This window comes from Zalophus californianus, chromosome 8 (assembly GCF_009762305.2).
Source record: "Zalophus californianus isolate mZalCal1 chromosome 8, mZalCal1.pri.v2, whole genome shotgun sequence".
Classification (NCBI taxonomy): domain Eukaryota; kingdom Metazoa; phylum Chordata; class Mammalia; order Carnivora; family Otariidae; genus Zalophus; species Zalophus californianus.
In genome coordinates, this window is record NC_045602.1 from 125,022,328 (window position 1) to 125,048,762 (window position 26,435).

At 44.8% G+C, this 26,435-nt stretch overlaps 1 protein-coding gene across 1 annotated transcript; it reads right to left on the reverse strand.

Moving 5' to 3' along the window:
• Positions 1 to 16,052: 16,052 nt before the first annotated feature.
• LOC113938043 (antileukoproteinase-like) lies at positions 16,053 to 18,407 on the reverse strand. Its single transcript, XM_027623121.1, has 4 exons — positions 18,311 to 18,407; positions 17,466 to 17,627; positions 16,847 to 16,996; positions 16,053 to 16,265 (listed from the first exon to the last, which is right to left on the reverse strand). Exons 1-3 carry the CDS (start codon positions 18,390 to 18,392, stop codon positions 16,848 to 16,850), a joined length of 393 nt encoding a protein of 130 aa, XP_027478922.1. The 5' UTR covers positions 18,393 to 18,407; the 3' UTR covers positions 16,053 to 16,265; position 16,847.
• Between the last annotated feature and the right edge of the window lie 8,028 nt (positions 18,408 to 26,435).

Sequence of the window (26,435 nt, forward strand, 5' to 3'; positions counted from 1 at the left end):
TTCCCATAACTTGCAAAGCCATGCTCTCCACGAAGGAGTTAGTATTCACGTTATTTCACAAAGCATTTCCTTGAACGCAATTACACCTGATACACAATTTCAAATATTCCTTTAATTTTGTTAGAAGAGGGAGGGGCGGAGGGAAGAGAGAGAGAATCTCAAGCAGGCTCCACACCCAGCACGTGAGTCTGATGAGGGGCTCCATCTCATGACCTTGAGATCATGACCTGAGCCGAAATCAAGAATCAGATGCTTAACGGATTGAGCCACCCAAGTGCCCCTGATATACAGTTTTAGATCTTCTTTTTTGGTTTACATTATAACACAATCTCCCAGTGTTATTCAAACTTTATAAATATCTTGATCTTCATGACAGCAGAGGCCATGTCGATCTGCTCTATGAACCCTTTGCGCAGCACACACTTGGATGGACAGGAAAAGCATGGTTTAGCTGAACTCAGCTAATGGCCACACTGTTGCTCATTTCAAGTCTATGTCATCATTTCTATAACTCCACAGGACAAACCCGTTGTTCCCAGTTCTTGGTTTCTATTGTAGATTACACGCATACGTAAATCTTTGCACGTGAATCATTTTTTTTCTTTATTTCAGATTTTTCTGCTAGGACCGATGTCTAGAAGTGCAATGTACTGGGTCAAAGAGTTTGGATATTTTTAAGGCTGTCAACGCATATCATTCCCTCTCTGCTCCCTGCAGAGCCTTTATGAAAATCAAATGAGGCAGAGGATATAAATGATCGTCTTAGGAACTTACGGGGGTGCCTGACAGAGACTCAGCCCTCAAGAAATGCTGTCCACCTTTGAGCAAGAGACACATCACACTTACATACAGAGACACACAAGTGTGCCTATAAACATCCAGATCTGTAATACAGATGCACCCATCCTCTTGGTAAAAACCTTCTCGCCCACATGAAGTATGTGTTCTCCTGGGCCTCTACAAATGCATGATGGGCTTGTCAAATACTAACGTGCACAAGAACCATAAAATGCAGATTTGGAGGCAGTGGGTCTTGGATGGGGCCCAAGCTGCCGTATGTCTTAAGCTCTCAGGTATGCCGATGCTGCTGGCCTGGGGACCGCCCCTTGGGTGGCAAGCAGGTATGCCACAGAGACACAACAGGCACATAGAAACACACATGTAGACATAAGTAAAAACCCCCATATGGGCACAAATTTACAATTTCTCAGAAATACACTAGGAAACAGGAGTCAGACTTCCGAGGGCAGGGATCCACGCTTGACGGAAACCATCAGTTAGCACCTACCAAGAACCCAAGAAAAGCTATGCTCCGTGAGTTCATTAGGACTGCATTGAAACCCCTGCCGGTGCTTCCCTGTTAATAGAGCCGGGAACAGATAAGGCAAGGGCCAGTGTCCGGCAGTGCCAGGGTGGGTGGGGCAGGGAAGGACACACAGTCAGGACATTCCCTCCCTGAAGTTAGTGCTGCTCCCGCGAATGGGACTTGGATTCCTCCCGAAATGTCGGATCTGACCTCCTGGAACCTGGCAGCCTTCCCTTCCTCCGTACCATGCCTTAAACGGCAGCAAGCTCCTCGGCTGCCCCGGGTCAGTGAGGCTGGAGGGGTCAGAAGGGGCACTTGGCGCTGGGGCGCTGGTTCTGTCCCGCTCTTGACGCCCTGCGACCTTGCGGGCGGGGCCTTGCCCTCTTCCGAGCTCTGGTCTGTCCATCCCTGCGCCAGGATGAGACCCATCAGCATCCCTTCTCCATTTCTTACTTCCTTTCTGCCACCCCCCAACTCACTCTGCACCTTTGTGTTTTGTTCAGTTGATATTCCAGGGATCATGTAATCCAGTTTCCGCAGTGTATTCATAGGGAAACTGAGGCCCTTAAAGGAGAAAAGCGCTGGCCCGTGTTTTTGGAATCTGCGTGGCTCCTCTCAGTTGACCTTGTAGCCCCAGCCGGTGAATTCCCCTAAGGGGAGTTGGTCTAACAAAGAAGCCAGCTCCGGATCCAGCTCCTTTTTATGACACTGATTTAACGTCTCACGTGACAGAATACCTTCAGGCACTTGAGAAAAGTCTGCGTTCTCTTTGAGGGGGTGCGTATGCCTACTTCTGAGACTTTTCCTTATTTTTCTGGTCAGTTTTTTCACTTTCTGAGTAACCTCTTATTTCCAATACTTCCAGTGTACAGACTTGATATATAATTTGCCAATATACTCATAACACTTAGGTATATTTTAATTAACCTGTTGTACAATACAGTACAGGGAGAAAATGCCTAAAACATAAAACATGCAAATGTAATGAATTGTTATAAAGCAAACCCCATGTAAACACCACTCAGATCAAGATGAAAAAAAATGTTTCTAGTGACTTAGAAGCCCCTATGTGCCTGTTCCCAGCCGTAACCCCCTTCCTCAGGCAAAGGGAACCAGTAAGCTGATTTCTTGGGTAATCACTTCCTTGCTTTTAGTTATACATTGAACTTTATATAAATATTTTCAAGTCATTTGTATGCTTTCACTCGCCATTATGCTTTTAAGTTCATCCAAGTTGTTCAGTGTAGCTGTGTATTGTCCATTTACATTTATATCTAATAGTATGAACATACCACACTTTCTCCATCATTCTCGTGTGTGCCGATGGACAACTGGGTTGTTTCCAGATTTGGCCTATTTTGAATGTTGCTGCTACGAACATTTCTGCACCTGTCTCTTGTACACATGCGAATGCATTTATATTGGGGTTTGTTGCATCAGAAACGATATGTTTTCTCAAATTTATGAGATCACAACCAACCGCTTTCCAAAGAATTGCCCCCAGCTCACTCTCTTACCAGCAGTGGATGAGGGTTCCAGTTGTTTCTCATCCTTATAAAAAAACAACTCAGGCTTGCCAAACAATTCAGTGTTGCCCAATTTGGTGGATACATAGTAGTGTCTCATTTTTGGTTCTAATGTGCATTTCCCTGAGTAGTAATGAGGCTGCATGCTTCTAGGATGTTTATTGGACATATGCATTTCATTTTTGTGTGTGAGGAGGCTATTTGTTTATTTGGTAGATCTTTCTACTAGACCAATTATTCCTTTTTTTTTCTTTGGTCAGAGAGAGAGCATGCAAGTGAGCACCAGCAGAGGGAGGGGCAGTGGGAGAAGCAGGCCTCCTGCTGAGCAGGGAGCCCGATGTGGGACTCCATCCCAGGACCCTGGGATCACAACCCGAGCCGAAGGCAGACGCTCAACCAGCTGAGCCACCCAGGCGTCCCTAAACCGATTATTCTTGACATTTATTTATAGGAATTCTTTCTATATATTCTGCTTGCAAATATCTTCCCCCACCTGTGATTTGCCTTTTCGTTTTCTTAACGGTATCTATTGTTCAACAGAAAATTTAAATTTATTGTAGTTAAACTTACCAATCTTCTTTATAATTCGTATTTTTGTGTCTTCTTTAAATAAACTTTCTCTAAAGGGGAACCCTCCTACACTGTTGGTGGGAATGCAAACTAGTGCAGCCACTCTGGAAAACAGTATGGAGGTTCCTCAAAACGTTAAAAATAGAACTACCCTACCCCCCAGCGATTGCTCTACTAGGTATTTATCCAAAGGATACAAAAATACAGATTTGAAGGGGCACATGCACCCTGATGTTTATGGCAGCATTATCAAGAGTAGCCAAATTATGGAGAGAGCCCAAATGTCCTTCAGCTGATGAATGGATAAAGAAAGTGTGGTGTATATATACAATGGAATATTACTCAGCCATCAAAAAGAATGAAATCTTTCCATTTGCAACAATGTGGATGGAACAGAGTGTATTATGCTAAGCAAAATAAGTCAGAGAAAGGCAAATACCATATGATTTCACTCATATGTGGAATTTAAGAAACAAAACAGAGGAACATAGGGCAAAGGGGAAAAAGAGAGAGAGGGAAGCAAACCATAAGAGACTCTCAACGATAGAGAACAAACTGAGGGTTGATGTAGGGAGGTGAGTGGGGGATGGGCTGGATGGGCAATGGGTATCGAGGAGGAGGGCACTTGCTCTAATGAGCACTGGGAGTGATGAATCCCTAAATTCTACACCTGAAACCAATTTTACCATATATGTTAACTACCTAGAATTTAAATAAAAAAATAAATCTTTCTCTAGACTGATGTCATGAAAATATTATCCTCTATTACATTCTAAAATTTTTATGGTTTTGCTTTTTTATATTAAGTCTACAACCAGTTGGAATTGATTTTGCATGTGATGAGATCACATGATGATCAGGTTTCTCTTCTTTTTCTCTTTTAAAAATACAGATATGGGGCGCCTGGGTGGCTTAAGCATCTGACTCTTGATCTCAGCTCAGGTCTTGATCTCAGGGTCGTGAGTTCAAGCCCTGAGTTGGGCTCCACACTGGCTGTGGAGCCTACTTTAAAAAAATAAAAATTGAAGAATTAAAGTGCAGACATGGATATTTGTCCCAGGGGCATTTATTGAGAAGACTCTCTTTTCCCTAACTGGTTTGCAGGACAACCTGTGACATAAATCAACTTCCTGCATATATGTAGGGAGCTGTTTGGGGGCTCAAGGGAGAGACTGTTTTTGTTGCTTTCCACCTGACTGACTCTCAGTTGCGAATCCATCCTTCACTGCTGGCTTGAAATACGGGAACGTCTCTCCCTTGCCGACTGGTACATGGTTAATCAGTGGCGGGAAGGCATTGGAGGCAGAAGGGGCTTCTCTCCTGCTCCAGATGTGCTTTCCTTTTTCTTGCTCCCTCACAGCTGCCCTAGTGTGTGTACTGCTACCAGACAGAGAACCGATTCTGAACTCTGTTTGGCTGCCTGACACTCAAAAATCAATACTCGAGAGACAAGTGATGGTGAGAAAGGAAAGGTTGCTGGCAACCTGGGAAGATGGTGGACTAACATCTCAAAGACTATCTTCCCCGCCCAGGGGAAGCCGGAGGGTTGTAAAGGGGAAGGTGTGGAAAGGGGAGGAAAAGCAGGTGCGCTGGCGGTTACTCGTACGTCGACGTGACCCCGAACAGACTTGCTGGCATTGGAGGCAGCTGCTTTCAAATGTGGTCCAGCCTTATCTTCTGGGAAAGTCTGGTCCTTCACTCCTCAAGGCCAGTGGTCTGTGACTCTCAAGGAGAGTCAGTTCTGCTACAGACCAAGGGACTTAGGTGAAGCAGCAGGTGCATAAGCTTGAAGCAAGTTCACTCTTCAGACCGGTTGGAGTGCTCCGGTGGAGCTCACCCAGCCGGTGCATTCAGTGGAACTCTACACAGGCAGCTCCTAGAAGACCTCCTAGAATAACCGGCCAACTTCCTAAGCGCCAGTCCTGCAGGTGCCCGAGCTTGCTTCCTGGTGACCTGCTGGTTACCGCTTCCTAGTTTAACAGCACCACCAGCAGGCGGCTTCTCAGAGCCTTTCTCCAGCACCCAGCAATCCTCTACCCAGAGGCCGTGCACCAGCTCTGGTCTGGGACAACCCAGCTAACCTGTCTGCCAACGAACGGGCTGCCACCACACCCTCTCCAGCGAGTCTGAATCCTAACCTTGGAGAGGATTCACTCTCCTGAAAGTTTGTTCCTTCCTTGACTACTCTTCCTTAGCTCTAGGGTTTTCTTTAGCCTGCTCTTTTATTCCCTTTCAGTTAATTCCCTGAAACATTGATAACAGTCATATTCAGTGTGTCCTGTTCACATCACTGTGTTCTTTCTGTCTTCTCACTGGATGCTAATATACCATTGCTCTGAGTCTAACCTTGGCCAGTATCACAATATTTTACTCTAACTTTATAAAAATCTTAATAGCTTGTAGAGTAAGTATTTATGCCTTATTCTTACATTCTTCAAGGATATGTCTTTGCTATTCTTGTCCCTTGGCTTTTCCAAATGATTTTTAAAAATAGCTTCTGCAAGATACATGCACATATAAGCAAACAAGACAACAACCTGTTGGGATTTTGCTTGGGATTGCATTGACTCTATAAATGAATGTGGGGAGAAAGTACATCTTTACAGTATTAGGGTTTCCAATCTATGAATATGGTATAGCTCTCATTTTACTTAGATCTTCTTTAATTTCTCTCAATAAAGTTTCACCATTTTCTACAAAGAGATCATGCACATCTTTTCTTAGTTTTATTCTCTATTTGTTTGATTTTTTTTTTCTGCTACTGTAAGAAGTTTCATCTTCAATTTTTTCTTGCTGGAATATAGACATAAAACGAATTTTTTTCGGTACTTGATTTTTTAAAATATTGATTTTGTACTCAGGGAACTTAATAAACTTCCCGGTTAATTTTAATAATTTATCTGTAGGTATTTTTGTTTTTTTCATTATCCTTTTGGATAGTGACAGTTTTATTTCTTTTTCCTTTCCAATTCTTATAACTTTAATTTTGTTTACTTGTCTTAATGCACTGGCTGAACATCTGATACAGTGTTGGAAGAAATGGTGATAACAGGCGTCTTTGTTGTGTTTTTGCTTTCCAAAAGAAAAAAAAGTCTTCAACATTTTGCCTTTAAGTATGATTGCTGTCGGGTTTTTTTAACAGATACCCTTTATCAGCTTGTTTCCATCTGTTTCTGGTTTGCTAAGAGGTTTTTTTTGTTTTTGTTTTTGTTTTCTTTTAGATTGATTTATTTATTTTTAAGACAATGCAAGGGAGAGAGCATGAGTGGGGGAAGAGGCAGAAGGAAAGAGAATCTTCAAGTCGACTCCCTGCTGAGCTCTGAGGCGGATTTGGGACTGGATCCTACCACCCATGAGGTCACGACCTGAGCAGAAACCAAGAGTGGGACATTTAACCGACTGAGCCACCCAGGCGCCCCTGGTTTGCTAAGTTTTGAGTTGAATGGCCACTGAATTTTTATTAAGTGCATTTTCTGCAACTATTCAGATGATCACGTGATTTCCTCCTCTATTATGTTAAAGTGAAAAGTTATAGTGATTGCTTTTCTAATGCAAAAACCACCTTCTATCTCTTGGATAAACACAGCTTGATCATTATCCCTTTTGTAGATTGTTTCATTCTGTTTGCTTATATTTTAAGATTTTTTTTTTCCATGTTCATGAGTAAAAGTGGGCCTGTACTTTCCTGTTCATAGTGTTCTTGCTGCACATTGGTACTAAGGTCACACTAGCCTCATTAAATGAGTTGGGAAGTACAACTTTTCCTTTGAATCTCCTGGAAGTTTTTTTAAGAATTAACATGATTTCTTCCTTCGATACTTGGTAAAACTTGCCAGCAAAGCTGAGTTAGAATTTTTCACAAATTTAATGTCTTTAATATCTATAGTAATAGTCACGTTTCTATTTTGTGCTATGGTCGTTCGCATAAGTTGCATTTTTCTAGTGAGAAAGTAAAATTAACTCAGAAGTAAAAATCTGCCCAGCCATTCAACAGGCTGGAGGAAGGACAAGAGTTAAATCTCACTGCAAAGTTAACAAAGGCTATTTCTCCCTATGACATGCTGTAGCTGTCAAGTACCATGAAGGACCCACTCTTCGAACAAAAGTCATTTTCTCTCTCTCTCTTTTTTAAAGATTTTATTTATTTATTTGACAGAGAGAGACACAGCGAGAGAGGGAACACAAGCCCGGGGAGCGGGAGAGGGAGAAGCAGACTCCCTGCTGAGCAGGGAGCCCAATGAGGGGCTCGATCCCAGGACCCTGGGATCATGACCTGAGCCGAAAGCAGACGCTTAACAACTGAGCCACCCAGGTGCCCCCCAAAGTCATTTTGTCACCTGGAAAACATGTTTTCTAAAATCACAGACTACCAGAAACTATACCTGAAATTTTATCTTAAGAATAAAACATCCCTTTCTTACCTGAGACATTTAAGTTACTTTGACATTAGAGAGGCAGCCTTGATTTCCAATCTGGGTATAGCGCTTCAGATAAGGGATTTCTTGTTTCCTTAAACTACAAAATTAGGATAAATGTGAAATGTGTTAAGAAATCCCTTACTCGCTTGAATTTCGCCCAATCCCTACCTTTCCCTCAAATCTTATGATAGCTCCATCTTCTCCTTTGTTGAGATGCCGTGTTGTCCCTCGGTGCGTGGCCCCCTCGTCGCAATGAACCTGCCTTTTTGAGAGTACTAGTTTGCTCTTTCTCCTCTCGGGCAGATCGTGTGAAGTACTAGGAATTTTTCCATTTTGACGAGGGACCAGCAGGCTGGCTGAAGACAAAGCACAAGCAGACGCCCTACAACCTTCCTGCAACCCCCACTCCTGGGTGGGACATGTGTGACATTCTTCCAGGGATGTCCCAGCTATCTCTTTTTTTTTTTTTTGCCAAGCAGGGAGCCCGATGCGGGACTCGATCCAGAGACTCCAGGATCATGACCTGAGCCGAAGGCAGTCGCCCAACCAACTGAGCCACCCAGGCACCCCTGTCCCAGCGATCTTAATGTTAATACCTTGCTAGAGGGGAAAACAACCTTAACTTGACAATGGCAAGACCTCCGGTGTCTGGTAGGTCCTCTTTAGCATATGAAAGTTCTTTTGAAACCTCCCTTTTCCTTCTGGCCCCAACTCCCGAGTATACAATCAGCCACTCCTCAAGCTCTCAGGGCAGACTCCCGCGGGTCCTGCCCCTGTGCTTTAATAAACAACCATTTTGCACCAAAGATGCCTCAAGAATTCTTTCTTGGTTGTGGGCTCCGGACCTCACCCCACTGAACCTCACCTGTATTCCAAAACCCCATCAACACCCACTTTTTTATTCTGATCATGATTATTTTACCTTTTCTATTATTTATTCGATCAGTGTTGCCAGAGGTTAATTTATTATGAAAACCTTTTTAAAGAAACAACTTCTGGGGCACCTGGGTGGCTCAGTCAGTTAAGTGTCCGACTTGGGCTCAGGTCACGATCTCAGGGTCCTGGGACTGAGCCCTGCTCCAAACCCCATGGTGAGGCCCTTGAGGGGGGCGGCTGCCTCTCCCTCTGCCCCGCCCCGTGCCCCCTGCTCATGCTCTCTCTCTTTCTCTCTCAAATAAATAAAATCTTAAAAAAAAAAAAAAAGAACCAACTTCTGGCCCAGATGATCTCTCAATGGATCTTCCTTGTTTTTTATTTCATGGTTCTCTGCTCTTTATCATTTCTTACCTTATGTTTTATGGTTTCTTTTGTTGTTATTTTTGGAAATGCTTGAGATGGCTCCTTTGCTATCTGATTTTTACCTTTTCTTCTTTACTAATATTTGCATGTAAAATGATACATTTGGTAGGGTGTAGCTTTCTAATGTTTGCTGCCAAGTCCCTCTCCCGAGGTCAGACTCATGTGGCATTCAGCTGCCACCAGTCTGAGGGCATGGTAAGAGGATGGAAGATTCATGTGTCTTGCTGACCATTTGCTGTGGATTTTTGTTTGTTTGTTTTACTTCTGCTTTTAAGCATCTGATAACACCTGCTTGGGGCCTACACCATGCAGCCTCTTGGTGTTTGCCTCACTTACTACCCCACACATCCCCCGTGGAACTCCCACCACCATCCCAGGGTAGGACTACCCCAGATGGGAGACTTTCCCCATGGAGGCATAGCGTGGTCGGCAGGGGAGAACTTCATTTTCTTCTGGCTACAGGTGCCCTGAAAGAGCTGGTTATCTGGCTGAACAGAAACATCGATGATCAGGTAGCCACTTTATCTGACAGCTGCTAAAGTCTCTGAGTACGGGTACTTGGAATTCAGAAGATTCACCATGAAAGCGGAATTTGGAGTTGGAAGGAACATAATTAGAAAATTGGTGACAAAGAAATCTGGAGAAGAGATATATGGATACACCTCTCTGAATGGGCAAAAAAACTGTGGAGATATTTGTGTCCTATGGGACTGCTCACCAAAAGGTGACCTCAGCAGGAAGATTTTAGTAATCAAGTGAATAGCATGATCTGCTTTGTGGATACTAAGGAGCCTCTTTCCTCAGTTACCCCTGGCATTGCCCTCGTGAACAAAGTGGCCACGGGGCAGGGATGGAGGTGAAGCATGGGCTCAGTGGCATGGACTCCATTCACCAAGGCTGACCTGGCTGTGGCCACTGCTGAGTGCCCAGTCAGCCGGCAGCAGAGACCAACACTGATCCCTGATACAGAGCCATTCCCTGGCGTGATCAGTCCGCTACCTGGTGGCAAGTTGATGACATTGGACCACTTTCATCATGGGAGGAGCAGCATTTTATTCTTACTGGAATAGACACTTATTCTGGATATGAATTTGACTTGCCTGCGCGTGATGCTTCTGCCCAAACTACCACCCACATACTAACAGTGCCTTCTGCACCATCAAGGTATTCCTTGCTTCTGATCAAGGAAGCAATAGCAAAGAAGTGTTGCAATGGACACGGGCTCATGGAATTCACTGGTCTTACCATGTTCCCCACCCTGAAGCTGTTGGCTTCATAGAACAGTGGAATTTTGGAAGACTCCATCATAGTGCCAGCTAGGTGGCAGCACTTTGCTGGGTTCTCCAGAAGGCTGTATAAGGCTCTCAGTCAGTTTCTAATATATATTGCTTCTTCTCCCATAGCCAGGACTCAGAGGTTCAGGAATCAAGAGGTGGAAATGGGGGTGGTTCTACTCACGATCACCCCTAGTCACCCATTAGCAAAATTTTTGCTTCCTGTTCCCATGATTCTGTGTGCTGTTGGCCTAGAGGTGTTAGTTCCAGAGGGAGAAACATTTCCACTAGGAGACACAACAATGATTCCATTGGACTGGAAGTTAAGACTGCCACCTGGCCACTTTGGGCTCCTCGTTCAACAAAGAAGAGAGTTATGGTGTTGGCCAGGGTGACTGATCTTGACTTCCAAGGGGAAATTGGAGAACTCTATCACAAGGGAAATGAGGAAGAATATGTCTGGAATACAGGAGCTCCCTTAGGGCGCCTCCTAATATTGTCATGTTCTGTAACTAAGGTCATCAGAAAAATACAACAACCCAATCCAAGCAAGGCTATTAATGGCGCAGACCCTTCAGGAATGAAGGTTTGGGTCACCCTATCAGGTGACGGAGAACTACAACCAGCTGAGGTGCTTGCTGAAGGCAAAGGAATATGGAATGGATAGCGGAAGAGGGTAGAAAGAAACAACCGACTACAACCACGTGACCAGTTACAGAAATGAGGACTGTAATTGCTATGACATTTCCTCCTTATGTTGCTCTGAATACATTTGTGTGTGTGTTCTTTCTTCTGTCTCTCTTATTGCCTTATCAGGCACCAGAAGCTGTGTAGACTTTATTTTTTATTTTTTATTTATATATTTTTTTAAGATTTTATTTATTTATTTGACAGAGAGAGACAGCGAGAGCAGGAACACAAGCAGGGGGAGTGGGAGAGGGAGAAGGAGGCTTCCCGCTGAGCAGGGAGCCCGATGCGGGACTCGATCCCAGGACCCTGGGATCATGACCTGAGCCAAAGGCAGACGCTCAACGACTGAGCCACCCAGGCGCCCCCTGTGTAGACTTTATATCATAGTATTTGTTAATTTCACATTATAGTATTTAAATTACTGGATATCAAGGAGGAGATCAAACATTACTCAAGGACTTTACCTCCTCTTTTGGGAAGAGTTAGTATGTTTTTAGTTGTTCGAAGAATAACTATCATGTTTGGCAGAATTATGACCTTGTTATTGCCTTTCTTTGGAGGCTAAGTATGGTTTAAGGAGATGCATACCAGTGCCAAGTTAACATGGGCTGGGCCTGTGGTGGATAATTTCTGTGTCAACTGGACAGGCCACAAAATGCCCAGAGTAAACATTTATATCTGGATGTGTCTGTGAAGATGTTTCCAGATGAGATTAGCACTTGAATCTGTGGACTCAGTCAAATAGAATCCCCGCCCCAGGATAGGTAGTCCTCATCCAATGCCCTGGGGGCTTAAATAGAACAAAAGGGGAGGAAGAAGGAATCCGCACCTTTTTTCCGGCTTCATTGTTTGAGTTGGAACATCTCACCTCATTTTCTCCTGCCCTTGGATTGGAATTTACACCATCAGCTCCCCTGGTTCTTAAGCCTTCAGACGGGGACTGTATTGCACTACAGATTTTTCTGAGTCTCCAATTTACAGACAGCAGATTATGGGACTTAGCCTCCATAACTATGCAAGCCAATTCCTCATCATAAAGGAATGAATGAGAGAAAGAAAGAAGAAAGAAATAAAGAAAGAAAGAAAGAATAAAAGAAAGGAAAGAAAGAAAGGAAGAAAGTAAGAAAGAAAGAAAGAAAGAAAGAAGAAAGAAAGAAAGAAAGAAAGAAAGAAGAAAAGAAAGGAAAGAAAGAAAGGAAGAAAGCAAGAAACGAAGGAAGGAAGGAAGGAAGAAAGAAAGAAGGAAAGAAAGAAGGAAAGAAAGAGAAAGAAAGAAAGAAAGAAAGAAAGGAAGGAAGGAAGAAAGAAAGAAAAGAAGAAAGAAAAGAAAGAGAAAGAAGAAAGAGGAAGGAAGGAAGGAAGAAAGAAAAGAAGAAAGAAAAGAAAGAGAAAGAAGAAAGAAGAAGGAAGGAAGGAAGGAAGGAAGGAAGGAAGGAAGGAAGGAAGAAAGAAAGAAAGAAAGAAAGAAAGAAAGAAAGAAAGAAAGAAAGAGAAAGAAAGAAAGAAAAAGAAAGAAAACAAAGAAAGAAAAGAAAAAAAAATTTCAGGAGAACCTTATGTTAACAATTACTATTAAACTCAGTAAAAGTTGTTAGTGTGAACTTTAAAAAAAAAAAGCCAATTGCTTTCATTATTGGTTTGAGTTTTGTCCTAAACAATTATAAAACATTCCTCCTTACTGGGGCACCTGGGTGGCTCAGTTGGTTTAGCGTCTGACTTCCGCTCAGGTCATGATCTGAGGGTCCTGGGATCAAGCCCCACCCTTGTCAGGCTTCCTGCTGGTGGGAGAGTCTGCTTCTCCCTCTCCCTCTACCCCTCCCCGGAGCTCATGCTTTTTCTCTCTCTCAAATAAATAAATAAATAAAATCTTAAAAAAAAAAAAAAAACTCCTCCTTGTTGTATAACAAATTTCCACAAATGTACAGATTCCCTTTCAGACATTCTGTGATGTTCCATTAGACTATTTGTTTATTCTTGTACCAACATCATATTCCATTAATTATTATAATAATTAATATAATCAACAACACTTTGATACTTGGTCTGGATAACTCCTATTGTACTTTTTTAAAAAATGTTCTTGGTTTTTTTGCAACATTTCTACTAATATATTAACTAGAGGATCACTTTGTCAAGTTGTTTTAAAAAAATCATGTTGGGGTTTTTACTACAGTTTCATGGAATTTATAAATGATTTTTTTAATGAGCTATAATCTTTACCTTACTCTTTCCAAACATAAACATTATTTCTCTGTTTATTCAGTTCTTGTTTTAGACCTTCAACAAGTTTCTTCTTTAATCCACAAAGGTCTGGCATAATTTTTAGGTTCCTTCCTGGGTGTATTGTAGGGTTTGTTTCTTTGATTAATTCTCTCTACCTTCTATTATTTCTGATTCATTATGAATAATGTGTAGAAATGTTGTAAAATTATGTATACCCAGCAACTCTGATGAAAGTTACCTCAACAACTTTATTGAATGTGTTCAGTTGTTATGTAGGAAATGATACTATCTGCAAATAATGACAATTTGGTATCTTGCTTTCCACTCTTACATACCTCTATTCCCTAATCTCATCTCCCTGTCTCATATATCCTTGAAAAATAGCAGTCATCCTTATTCTGTTTCTGACTTTAGTGATGATATCTCTGAAAATTCAACTTAATAGGTTTTGCTACAGTTTCAGGTAGATTTTCTGATTTTTTAAAAAATAAATTTCTACCCTTTCATTTCTATTCTTAATTTTAATAAAGAATTAGTGTTGGGGGCACCTGGGTGGCTCAGTTGGTTAAGCATCTGCTTTCAGCTCAGGTCATGATCCCAGGGTCCTGGGATCCAGCCCCACATTGGGGGGGGGGGGTCCCTGCTCAGCAGGGAGCCTGCTTCTCCCTCTCCCTTTGCCCCTCCCCTGCTCATTTTCTCTCTCTCTCTCAATCTCTCTCTCTCTTTCTTTCAAATAAATAAATAAAATCTTAAAAAAAAATCATGTTGAACTTCTATGAAAGCTTTTTAAAGCTTCATGAATTCAAATTTTAACATTTCATTTAGGATGTTCCCATCTTTGTTCAGAGACAGTGACTGCCTTTCAATGATCTTTTCTTGTACTGTCCATATTTGGTTGCAGTAGCAGATTTTTGCTGACCTCGTTGTAATAGGTGTCTATTGCTGCATAACAAATTGCCCCCAAACTTAGCACCTTAAAATCATAAATACCATCTCCCAGTTCGAGGATCAGGAAGCCAGGAGTAGCTTCACAGGATGGTTCTGGGTCACCGTCTGTCACAAAGTTAAAGTCAAGCTGTGTGCTGGGACTGCAGTCCTTTCAAGACTAGACTGGGGCTGAAACTCTGCCTCTAATTTCCCGCTCGTGTTTGTTGGTGGGGCGCAGTTCCTCACAGGCTGTTGGCGTGACGCATTGTCTCTTCACCCCATGGCCCACTCCACAGATGGCTGAGTGTCCTCCCGACATGGCAGCTGAGTTCTGCCAGAGCAGGTGATCTGAGAGAGGGCACGTGCTCCCCAGACGGAAGGTGCCATCCTTTACTCATCTTGTCTCATCAGGACATAGTTACCTCTCACTCTGGGATAGTTTATTGGTCACACAGACTCACCGCACAAAACCGTCGGAGGGACCACACAAGGGCGGGAATCCCAAGAGGTGAGGACCACCGGGAGGCAGCTCAGAGGGCGGCTACCCCACTCACAAAATAAATAAAATGGCGCTCCCTCTTTTCCCCCTTCCCTCAAACAGTTAATTTAATACATCCTGTTGCTGCTCCTGGAACATGGGTTGAATGTAGTACGTGGCGTGTTTTTTTTAGATCAGTGAGATTTTCGAGGAAAGGATTGAATTACAGTTGTGTTTTGTCCTTTTTCTGTGTCACTCTCCACTCAAGTTCTCTGCTTTCTTTGGAATCTGAAGAACACAGAGAAATGGGGAGCCCAGTTCCCTGCTTGCTCTGAGCTCTGGGAGTCTAGCTCTTGTTCCTCTTTTTGCTCCATGGACTCAAGAACAACATCATCCTCATGGGGTGACTGGCCAGCAGCAGGTCATAACGCGACCCACCCTGACAATCCCTCTCACTGTGGGGAGAGGCAGTCTCGTGCATGCATCCCCCACTCAGCCGCATAAGAACGGCCTTGGACCTGGAATATTCACTTACCAAGAGATAAAGAGCTCACAGGCCTGTGCCAGGTTTGTGGCTGTGTGAGGGAGTACCTTCCCCCGTTTCAAGCTTCCCTGTATGCCCCTCTGTTCTGTGTAGGTGTGTGTGCCATATGGCATCTGACCAACCCCACTGCAGTGTCTGTCCTCCATGAGGAGGGAATGGGGCCTCCTACCGGGGCTTGAGAGGGCTGTGTGGGGGTAAATGGCGTTGCATCAGCTCCTGGGAGAGATTTGCGGGCCATGGGAAATGGAGGCCCAAGGTGGAAGCTGATCTTGCTGTTCCTTTTCTATGTAAGTAAAGCATTGTTTTACCCAGTGTTCACCACACTGTGCTTTCCTTAGAGACTCACATGCCATGGGCAGACATGTTTGGAGTCCTCTTTCAGGACCGATAATCAGTGCATGTGGTTCTGCTCAACATTTATTTTAAGATAGAACAAATAGTGTCTTGGGAGAGAGAAGAAATGTAAGAAGCTCAAAATCACCACAGAAGGCAAGTATCCACCATTTTTCAAGCCTGCTGTGGCTTAGCAACTTGCTATTCATTTCATACACATTGTATACCCCAATGCTCCAAACGTGGTGCCACTTTGCAGGTCAAGAAATTAAGATGTATGAGATAAAGTCATTTGTCCAAAATTGCAGAGCTGGTATGTTCAGACTCATGATGTAGATTCATCATGGCCCTGAATCCTCTTCCTTCCACTCTGTATCTATACGAGGGAGGCCTCATAACCACATACTGCCTCATCACCTCCCACCCAATTCACAGCACCAGCAAACCACGGAAGCAAATGGACAGAAAGAAATTTGCTCATTTATTTATTCACCAATCAACAGGCATTTCCTGAAAGGCTACTGTGTGTCAAGCTTTTCCTCAATGGAGATATTGGTGGTAGAACCAAGTCTTGACCATAGAGTGCCGCCCCATTGCTCCAAGTCCGGCAGCAGAAAGCAGAATTCCCAGACCACAGAGAAGGAATCAAGAGCCTCTTCCAAATGGCAGGAATCAGACTATGAGAGAAAATCAGATCAGGGCTTCAATACAGGAACCAGCCAAATTATCTCCCCATTCTTACCCCAAGAAACCCCCAAGACAGAGAAAATAGCAAGGTGGTAGCGTTGTTGAAAAAGTCTTGGCATCAGGAGACTGAATTCAAGTCTCGATTTTACTGTAGAACTCTAAACTCAGAGCATTGAGCTAGATTATCCTCAAAATCCATTGATCCTTTGGGCTTTGACCCTAGATAACATGCTGGAGATGATCTTAATAAGAAATACTTAGCACACACAGTGTTTTACAAAGCACTTCCAATTTCATTATGCCCATTTTAAAGATAAGGAAACAGACTCAGAGAGCCATATGCCCCGGGTCCTCACCCAGAGGGGTTGGAAGAGAATCAAAGCCATGAGTGATCCTACAGAAATCCTGGCCCTGGGGCCTGGGGAGCCGTGCCCTTGAAGGACAAGGGGGCTTGGCAGAAGCTGTTTTGGGGGAGGGATCAGGAGTCCCCCTGCTCGTATGCCATGGCTGCCAGGGGCTTGCGACAGAGGACTGGTGGGAGGGAGATGGGTGGGCCCAGGCCCCTCCTTACCTTATACAGGGGCCACGCAGACTTTCCCGCACACGCCCCTACAGCACTTGAAGTCACTCACACACTGCCTGTCGGTCTCACAGTGGTTGGGGGGGTTGAGCATCAGACACCGGCCAGTGACCACAGGACACCTGCCAGGCTTCACTTCAACTGGTGAAAGTAGAGTCACAGGTCAGAGGCTTTGTGCCTTCTGCACCACCCTTGCTTCCTGGACCCAGCCCCAGCCCAGCCCTCGCAGGGAAAATCATCTCTTCTCCATCCCCATGACCACCTCTTCCTTCCCAGGGCCTCTGTATCCCCTCAGGGCAGGATCTGGGTCTCCTCTCATATCTCCCTGTCCACGCAGGTGACCAGTTGTCCAGTACTGACTGGCTGGCTGGCTGCCATGTGCCTGCTTTTACCTGAATGGCCAGGTGACCACTGCCCAAAAAACCTGACCTCCTGACAGACTGGCTGAGTAAACTCCTGTCTGGAGCAGTGTGACCCTGGCCAGCTGACAAATTTGACTCAACAATTCCTGGAACAGAGGAGACCTGGCAGGGCCAGCACCCAGGGCTGTCCCCCTAGGTGCTGCATTCTCAGGCTCACTCCCTCCCCATCAGCCCTTCCACCTCCTCACTTGGGTTGAAGATATTAACAGGATCCAGGCATCTGAAGCCGCAAATATCAGAGCAACAGATCTGCTTCTCTGGACACTGCCAGTCACTCTGGCACTCAGGTGGCTCATAGCCAAAAAAGCACCGAGAAGATCGTATAGAAGGGCAGGCTCCAGATTTCAACGCTGTTGAAGAGAATGTCAAGAGTTAAGGAAGGAGCTGGGTGCTAAGTAACCATCCTGACTCCTGGACAAAGCACCACTCTCCAGCAGAGACCCTCACCCAGATGACTGTCCACAAAGTGCAGAAGGAAATGCTTATCTGACCTCCACCAGGAGTGACAGGCTTGAGTAAGCCACACACATGGGCAGATCCTGGAAAAGGGCTTAGGGCTCCCAGCTAAGGTTTCCTACCCCAGGGAAAACAAGGCTCCACAAAGGCAGAGAGGCAGTCTGGGGGTAAGGGAGATGGAGAGAGACAAACAAAGGTAAATAGAGCCAACAGGACAGGTTGAGAGCTAGAGCCAGAGGCAGAGACACAGAGACTGAAGGATAGAAACAGAGAGATGGGGAACAGGAGAGAGCCAGTGACAGATGACTGCAGATTCACAGATAGGGTGGAGAGAGAGAGAGTTAAAACCAGAGGGAGTGGGGCCTGAGCTGACTAGATTCTGGTAAAAGAGCACATCCCAATGCTCAGAAGCCCACACAGAGACCTTGAAACCCAGATGGACATGAACCCACCCTGAGGGAGGTCTCTTGAAACTAAGCTGAGAGATCAGAGCCTCTAGAAGGAGACACCCTCACTCCACCAGGAGCCCCCACCTCTGCCCTGCAGCCAAGATTGTGCCGGGGTGGCTTCAACTGACCATTTCCAACACCTTCTGCAGTCCAAGGTGTCAGGGTTCCCAGGACAAGAAGCACCAGAGGGAAGAGGCTGCTGGACTGCATGATGAGAGGAGGTGTAGCTCTGAAGGGCAACGTCGAATCTCATTATTTATACTTTTGCTAGTGGGTGTGGCCCCAACAGAATTTCCTTGGCCCCTCCCAGCTGTGATTGCACACACAGGAAGGTAGGTGAGACCAGCAATGCTGATACCAGAGAGATAGCAGCTCTTTCCTGTCTCAGGCAAGACTGTGAGGCCTACAGTAACTGCCAGGGAAGAAATGGAAGAGGCTGGCCTGGAAGATGTCACAGGCTGGTAAGGAGGCCATCTCAGTAAATGGCTAGTATCCAAAACTCTATAAAGAACTTATCAGGGGCGCCTGGGTGGCTCAGTCATTAAGCATCTGTCTTAGGCTCGGGTCATGGTCCCAGGGTCCTGGGATGGAGCCCCGCATCGGGCTCCCTGCTCCGCGGGAGGCCCGCTCCTCCCTCCCCCACTCCCCCGCTTGTGTTCCTGCTCTCACTATCTCTCTCTCTCTGTCAAATAAATAAATAAATAAATAAGAACTTTTCAAACTTAGCACCCAAAAAACAAAAAAATCCAGTCAAGAAATGGGCAGAAGACATGAACAGACATTTCTCCAAAGAAGACATATAAATGGCCTACAAACACATGAAAAAGTGCTCAACACCACTAGGCATCAGGGAAACACAAATCAAAACCACAGTGAGATACCACCTCACACCAACTGGCTAAAATTAACAAGTCAGGCAACAACAGATGTTGGTGAGGATGCGGAGAAAGGGGAACACTTTTATACTGTTGTAGGGGGAGTGCAAGCTGGTGCAGGCACTGTGGAGGACAGTATGGAGGTTCCTCAAAAGATTAAAAATAGAATTACCCTATGACCCAGCGATTGTACTACTAGGTATTTTATTCAAAGGATATATAGTGATTCGAAGGGGCACATGCACCCCAATGTTTATAGCAGCAATGTCCACAATAGCCAAACTATGGAAAGAGCCCAGATGTCCATCAACAGATGAATGCATAAAGAAGATGTGGTATGTGTACCACATCTTTATCTATTTCTATATGTATATTTATATATATATATATATACACACATATATATATATAATGGAATATTACTCAGCCATCAAAAAGAATGAAATCTTGCCTTTTGCAACCATGGCTGGAACTAGAGGGTATTATGCTAAGTGAAATAAGTCAGTCAAAGACAAATATCAGATGATCTCACTCATATGTGGAGTTTAAGAAACAAAACAGATGAACATAGGGGAAGGGAAGGAAAAATAAAATAAGATGAAAACAGAAAGGGAGACAAACCATAAGAGACTCCTAACTCTAGGAAATAAACTGAGGTTTGCTGGAGGAGAAGTGGGTGGCAAGATGGGGTATTTGGGTGATGGGCATTAAGGAAGGCACTTGATGTAATGAGCACTGGGTGTTGTATGCAACTGATGAACCACCAAATTCTACCTCTGGAGCGAATAATACAGCATATGTTAATTAAATTGAATTTAAATTTTTAAAAAAAGAAGGCCATCTCAGGTATCCGTGTGAACAGTGAATGTCATGGAGGCCCCAAGCCCATTACCCTGGTGGGAGGAGAGGGCAAGAAGGGTCAGCTGCAAAGAAGCTACGTAGATGTGGAGCTAAAACCACAGACGTGAACTCTCAGCTAAGACCTTGTGCAAGGCCCCCCTAATTCTCACATTCCTGGACTCTCGGGAATTGTGAAACTCTCTGCTGATTGCTCAATGCAATTTCCTTCTCAAAAGTTCAGATGACATATCAGTCAACTAACAGATATTTATTTCCCTGAAATATTGACACCATTCTATCTCCAGTGCCTAGTCCATACCTGATACATGAAAAGTGCTCACTAAACAATTGTCAAATAGAGGCGCCTGGCCGGCTCAGTCAGTGGAGCATGCAATTCCTGATCTTGGGGTTGTGTGTTCAAGCCCCACAATGGGTGTAGAGGTTACTTTAAAAAAATTAAAAATTAAATTAAATTTTAAAAACAGTTATCAAATAAAAAGGTGCAGAAGAAGAACTCTGCCCACAGCAAATTTCTTTGGAGCTCAGTTTTCCCAACTGTAGCAATCAGCCCCTCTCAGAGAGTTGTGAGATTGAGGGTCTGGAAGAGCTGGACAAAGAACAAATGGATTCTATCCCTTACAACTGAAGAACATTGAAATGAATCTGAGACAAAGGTGCAAAGGGCTCCCAGGCCACCAGAATCAACATGTAGCTATTAGTGCATAATTGGAGATGCCAGAGGGATGCTTCCTACCCCAAAATCCCCTACAGAGCTCCCAAGATAAGAATATATATATATGGCTGCCATATATTAAACTTACTCCGTGTGTTACCCCGTCTGCGGATATTGCTTCTAATTATCAAGAAAGTGATCATCGTGTCTAAAATTCGACCCAAACTTGTCTAACTGCTCAGCCCAAGCCCTTATATCGTGTGACTTCTAGATGCTTGGGATTTCCCCATTCATTCCTCAACATGAAGGTTTGTGGAAATTCAAATAGACTCGAAAGATTCGGGCATTATCATGCAACAACGGCTCCACTGGGAACTAATTTGTAAAGTATTCTCCAACAGTCAACTGTCAGCAGATCCCTCTGTGCAGAAGTCCCTCAACGGTTTACATTCTGGTGGGAAAAGAAAAGGAAGAAAATTAGTGCACACTGGGTAACTAGTAAGTGCCAAGTGTCCGCTCCTAGCTCGAGCTCAGTAGGGCAAGTAAGAGAAAGATGGAGCGTCTGACTTCCACCCATGGGTAATAGCACCATCAGCTCAGACACCCTGGATTTGGGCTTTCACTTCCGCCCCCCGGGGTGAATTTGATTCCTCTCGCACGGGGATATGAGAGTGGGAGAATCTGTCACATTTCTCACTCTCTGCTGCTTCCTATCTTCCTCAATGCCACACTCAGGAGAGCGTCTGGAGTCTTCTAAATGTTTGTGTCTTAAAGGGTGAAAGGGGCAATGCTCCAGCTGGAATTCTCCATCTGTGACTGATTGCAAAAGCCAACTCCTTTCCGCTCGGAAAGGAGTCCTGTGATCAATTAGCAATGTCTGCCATGGGCGCCATAGGAGGATAATGACATTGTGTGATCATTTCTGTCCTTTGTACCATTGGTTCTAAGTCTTTAAATCATAGACTGTTACGATTAAAAGGGATCTCAGAGGTCATCTAGACAAGGGGTCAGCCAACTACAGCCCCCCGAGCAAATCCAGACAGCTGCCTGTTTTTCTAAATAAAGTTTTATTGGAACACAACCATACATTCATTCATTTATGTATTTCTGAGGATACTTCCCCACCACAAATGGCAGAGTGGTTATAGCAGAGACCTAAACTTACTGCAAAGCCTAAAATATTTACTCTCTGGTCCTTCACAGAAAACGTTTGCTGACTCCTGATCTAGACCAAACCTCCAGCTTGCAGCAAGGGACTGAGGCCCTCAGGAGCAGGTACAAGCCCAGAGTTGCATAAGGAGTTAGTTACACAGCACCAGACCAAGATCTTACTAAAGCCGGGGTACTCCCATGCTGATCCCCAGAACCTGTTTGGTGGCGAACACTTCCCCTCCTAACCTGAGACTGATTCACAAAGCCTGTGTCACACGCCCTCTATTGCTTCTCCTAAATACTACGGATTCATTCATTCAGTTCATGAATTCTTACTGCCTGCCAGGTACTGTGCTAGGCCCTGAGGCTGCAGTGAAGAAGACACATGGAGTCAATACCACACAGTCATTAAGAACCTAAACACGAGTCAGAGTTCCCTGGGCTGGAAGAAAGTCGCTGAACCTCTCTGAGCCTGTTTCCTCAGGGTAGTACTGGTTTCTCCTACATCACATGGCTGCTGCGGGGGGTTTTTGGCAAGCACTCAGCACTCAGTCTAGTCCACTCAGAAGGGCAGACATGGTTCTCATTGTAGTCAGTACACTGGGCACACAGGATGCTGGTGGGCTTGAACGACAGCCCCTGACCTTGGACCCTGCCTGCTCTGCCCCATTAAATGCCCAACTGAGCCTTCAGGACAGAGCTGCTTCAAGGACACCTGGGGGCCCGGGCAAATATTTCCTGAGGGTCCTCTGTCTATATAAACAATGTGATTAAAAAATATATTATAGGGGCGCCTGCCTGGCTCAGTTGGTGGAGCATGCAACTCTTGATCTCGGGGTTATGAGTTCAAGCCCCCACGTTGTATGTAGAGATTACTTAAAAATAAAAAAATTAAAAAACTTAAATATATATACTTGTAATATTAATTAATTCTCTATAATGTGTAATATTAATTAAATAGATATATTTGTAATGTATATTTGTAATATATATTTTAATTATACTTTAATATAGTTAATAAATTAAATTTTAATTTTAGATATATATTTAATTATATTTTGTTATATATATAATTATAATTTGTTATATATATATATATATATATATATATATATATATATATATATATTACAAAATTCACTGCACCCATGACAGGCACAGTGATTTATCCAGGAAGATTTGGAATAGTGAGAGGGGGTGCCAGTACATTGGCTTATTGTCCAGTGAAAGCACGTGAAATTTCCTCTGTGTCCAGGCATCATTTCTTCCTCCACGGGTCCAGAAACCAGCCCTTCATGTTCCTTATGGTCAGATGTGACTAGTTTCAGATCTCCTGGGGGAAGGAAAGATGGCAGCCATGTTGTGGCTTGGAGCGCCAAGGCTTTATGACGTTTGTATTAAAACAATGTAGACCTTTGTAGTGATTAATTTGCCCTGTTGTTTGGTCAAACACCAGTCTAGGTATCGCTCTGAAGGCATTTTTTAGATGTGATTAAACCTTTAAATCAGTAGCCTTTGAGCGCAGCAGATTCCCCTCCATAGAGTGGGTGGGACCCATCCAATCAGTTGAAGGCCTTAAGAGCAAAAACAGGTTTCCCAAAGAAAGTAGTATTCGCTAAGACTGAAACCTAGAAAGCTTGCTTGACTCTCCAGCCTGCTGCTCTGCAGAGTTCAGCGGCAAGACTGCAACCTGAGCTCTTGAATTTCTAGCCTGCCTTGGGGATTTCATACTTGCCAGGCCTCAGGATTACATAAGTCAATTCCTTGAAATGAAATGTCTCCTTCTCTCTCTCTCTTTCTCTCTTCCCCCCTCTATCTATCTATCTATCATCTATCATATAATACTATCATGTATATTATGTGTATATTATGCAATATTATACATGTTAATATATGCATATATTATATTTCTTCTGTCTCTCCACAGAACCCCGGCCAATCCTAGCCCCTTCCCTCTGCATTCCCAACATCATTTCTTCAACTCCAGTTGCACCACTGCCCCTGAGACCACATCATCCAATATGCCAAACCTCGCTACTGACTTCCAACTGGTGCTTGGAAGGTTGCTCTTTGTTGTTACCACCGGGGTAGCCAGTGGGAAGGGGGCCTTGTGGCTGGTGGGTCCTGCCCACTGACATGCTAGTGCAGCAGGGACCCAGGGCACCTGTGAGGTTCTGCCCTCTTCCTGTGCGAATCCCTGAGGGGCAACAATATGACATGACAAATAAAAACTACCATGACCAATCACAGAAGAAAGGGAAAACTGGGGTTTTTGGTCAGTTAGGGGTATTTCAATGCCTTTAATGGCACATTTTCCCTGCTTTTGAACAAAGGGCCCACATGCTCACGTTGCCCTAGGCCCTACAACTTAGGTAGCCAACCCTGCAGGGGCTCATAGGGGAAGTGAGAGGTGCAGTCCTTTTGCACAGGAAATGTCTGTTCCTCACCCAGCATGGCTCAAGTGTGACCCGGGAGAGCACAGGTCAATCAGAGATAAAAACAACAACAAAAATCCCACCCCATCTATCAGGAGGGTCTCTAGGGCTGTGGTCCCGCGGGGACTGCCGTGGACGCCAGCAATGAGGGCAAGCATAGGAAGTGGGATAGAGCACCAGAGAGAAGAAAGGAGAACCAGAACCCATGCAGGTCTCAGGCCAGGCTGGAGGTGCGCCCCCCCCCCCACCACCCCTGCCCCCGCCCCGCAATGGCTCTGCCCGCCCTGGCTGGCCCCAGGCAGTGGAAGGAACACGGACAATTCGGAGGAAGGCGCTCTAAAGTGCAGGGCCTGTGAGGTGTAAGGCCCTGGGCAGGAGCCCCCATTACCCGTGTCTAGGGGAGCTACGTTTCCGAGCTCCCCATACTGATCCAAACAGCATCTTCGCCTTTCGCTAAAATTCATTATCTTTCTCAGTCTCAAAACCAAAAACCAAACGAAAACACTTTCAGAATCCAGAAGTCAGGAGACCAGTTTCTCATGGCTCATTCCTGTATGGATAAGGCAGCCACTGGCTCTTTCTGTGACTCAGTTCCTCCATCCGTCTCAAGCTGATACAGTGACTCTGTAAGAAGCAATGTCACCCTGCTTCCTTCCAGGTCATAAACACACCCCAGGAGTCTCAGCCCATGTTCTGACTTTTGCAATTGTCTATAACTTAACTTGAAATACTCCCTCAAACAGAACACACACCATACGCAATAATGACTGAAGGGGAATGGAGAGGCAGAAGCCAGGAGGGCTGCAGAAACAGCCAGATGGGGTGGTGAGCATATCGGGGAAGAATACCGCCGAGCTGGGGCAGAAAGAACAGACGGAGAAGGAATTAGAACAAGGGCAGGGCGGGTCATTTCGGTCACCTCAGGAGATCCACGGGTGACAGAGGTGGCAGCCAGATCTCCCCACACCTCAGAGACAAAAGATGGCCTGGCCACTTCCTTCTTAGCGTTTCTCCACCCAAGAACATTTGAGTTTTACAACGTTTGAATTTCCTTCCCCAGCCACTCGTTGGATTCCTGACACAACTGAGGAAAATGAACTGTTCTTTTAGGCTCAGATGTGAATGCATGGGGACCTCCCAAGTTAAGCAGAATCCAAGCAAACATGAAAAATGGCCATCCATCCAAGATGGATGGAAATAACCGACAAGGATAAATCTCATGTGTCTTCCTACCTACCCATTGAAGAGGTGGTTGCTGTATAGGTCAGGGCTCTACAATTTATTCCTTCAAAGGCTGAATGTCTCCCTAGGAGAAGACACTGTTTTCTGTGAGGCCGATGAATCAGAGGTTGTGGTTTGCCATGAGGAAATGCTTATGGGTCTGGGAAGACAAAAAAGAACACAGGTGTTGGACATCAAGTCACCGTGAGAAAGACTACCTGTGGAAGGCACGGAGGGAAAGAAAAACTGAATTTTTAAATTCCGGAGCAGAGCTAGAAGCAGCCTGGGAAAACATTTCCCCACACCACTAGACTCCAACTCTGCACGTGGAGTATAGTATGGTCTCCTGCAAACATTACAGACTCTGAAATCAGTCACAACAGGGACTGATCCTGGCTTCCCCACTTAAGAGCTGTATTACTTTGGGCAGTCACCATTCCAAACATTTACTGGGAAGCATTTATGGAGGGAGTCACAGGGTTAAGTCCTTTGTATGCTTTATCACATTTAATTGTCCCGTGGTACTGAGTAGGTACCGATGCCGTCCTGTTTTACAGATGAGTCTCCGGGAAGTTCTCCCTGCAGCCTGCCAGGCAGTAGCAGGATATTGGGGGAACTGCAGCTGGAGGCTTCTGCATGTCCAGGCCTGAGGTCCGTAGAGAGCATCTCGGTGGCCCAAACAGAGCAGCGGGCCTGAAGATGATGGAGGACCCGCACTGGACAGCATCACTTTTGGCCCCCAGGGGCCTGTGGTCCTCAGGAGACGGAGCTGGAATCCTTCACTCAATGCAGGACCTCTGCTTGCCCTGGGCCTCAAATTTCCACATTTGTAAGATCTGAGCATTGGGGGCGCCTGGATGGCTCAGTTGGTTGAGCGACTGCCTTTGGCTCGGGTCATGATCCTGGAGTCCCTGGATCGAGTCCCGCATCGGGCTCCCTGCTCGGCAGAGAGTCTGCTTCTCCCTCTGACCCTCCCCCCTCTCATGTGCTCTCTCTCTCTCTATCGTTCTCTCTGTCTCAAATAAATAAATAAAATCTTAAAAAAAAAAAGATCTGA

What these genes read in the sequence shown, in the direction of transcription:
- LOC113938043 (XM_027623121.1), bottom strand. Translation starts at nt 18,392, where the DNA reads ATGCAGTCCAGCAGCCTCTTCCCTCTGGTGCTTCTTGTCCTGGGAACC. An exon ending in TGCAGAAGGTGTTGGAAATG is followed by an intron (nt 17,628 to 18,310) that starts GTCAGTTGAAGC and finishes TCTCTTCAACAG; the next exon opens with CGTTGAAATCTGGAGCCTGC. An exon ending in TGTTAATATCTTCAACCCAA is followed by an intron (nt 16,997 to 17,465) that starts GTGAGGAGGTGG and finishes TACTTTCACCAG; the next exon opens with TTGAAGTGAAGCCTGGCAGG.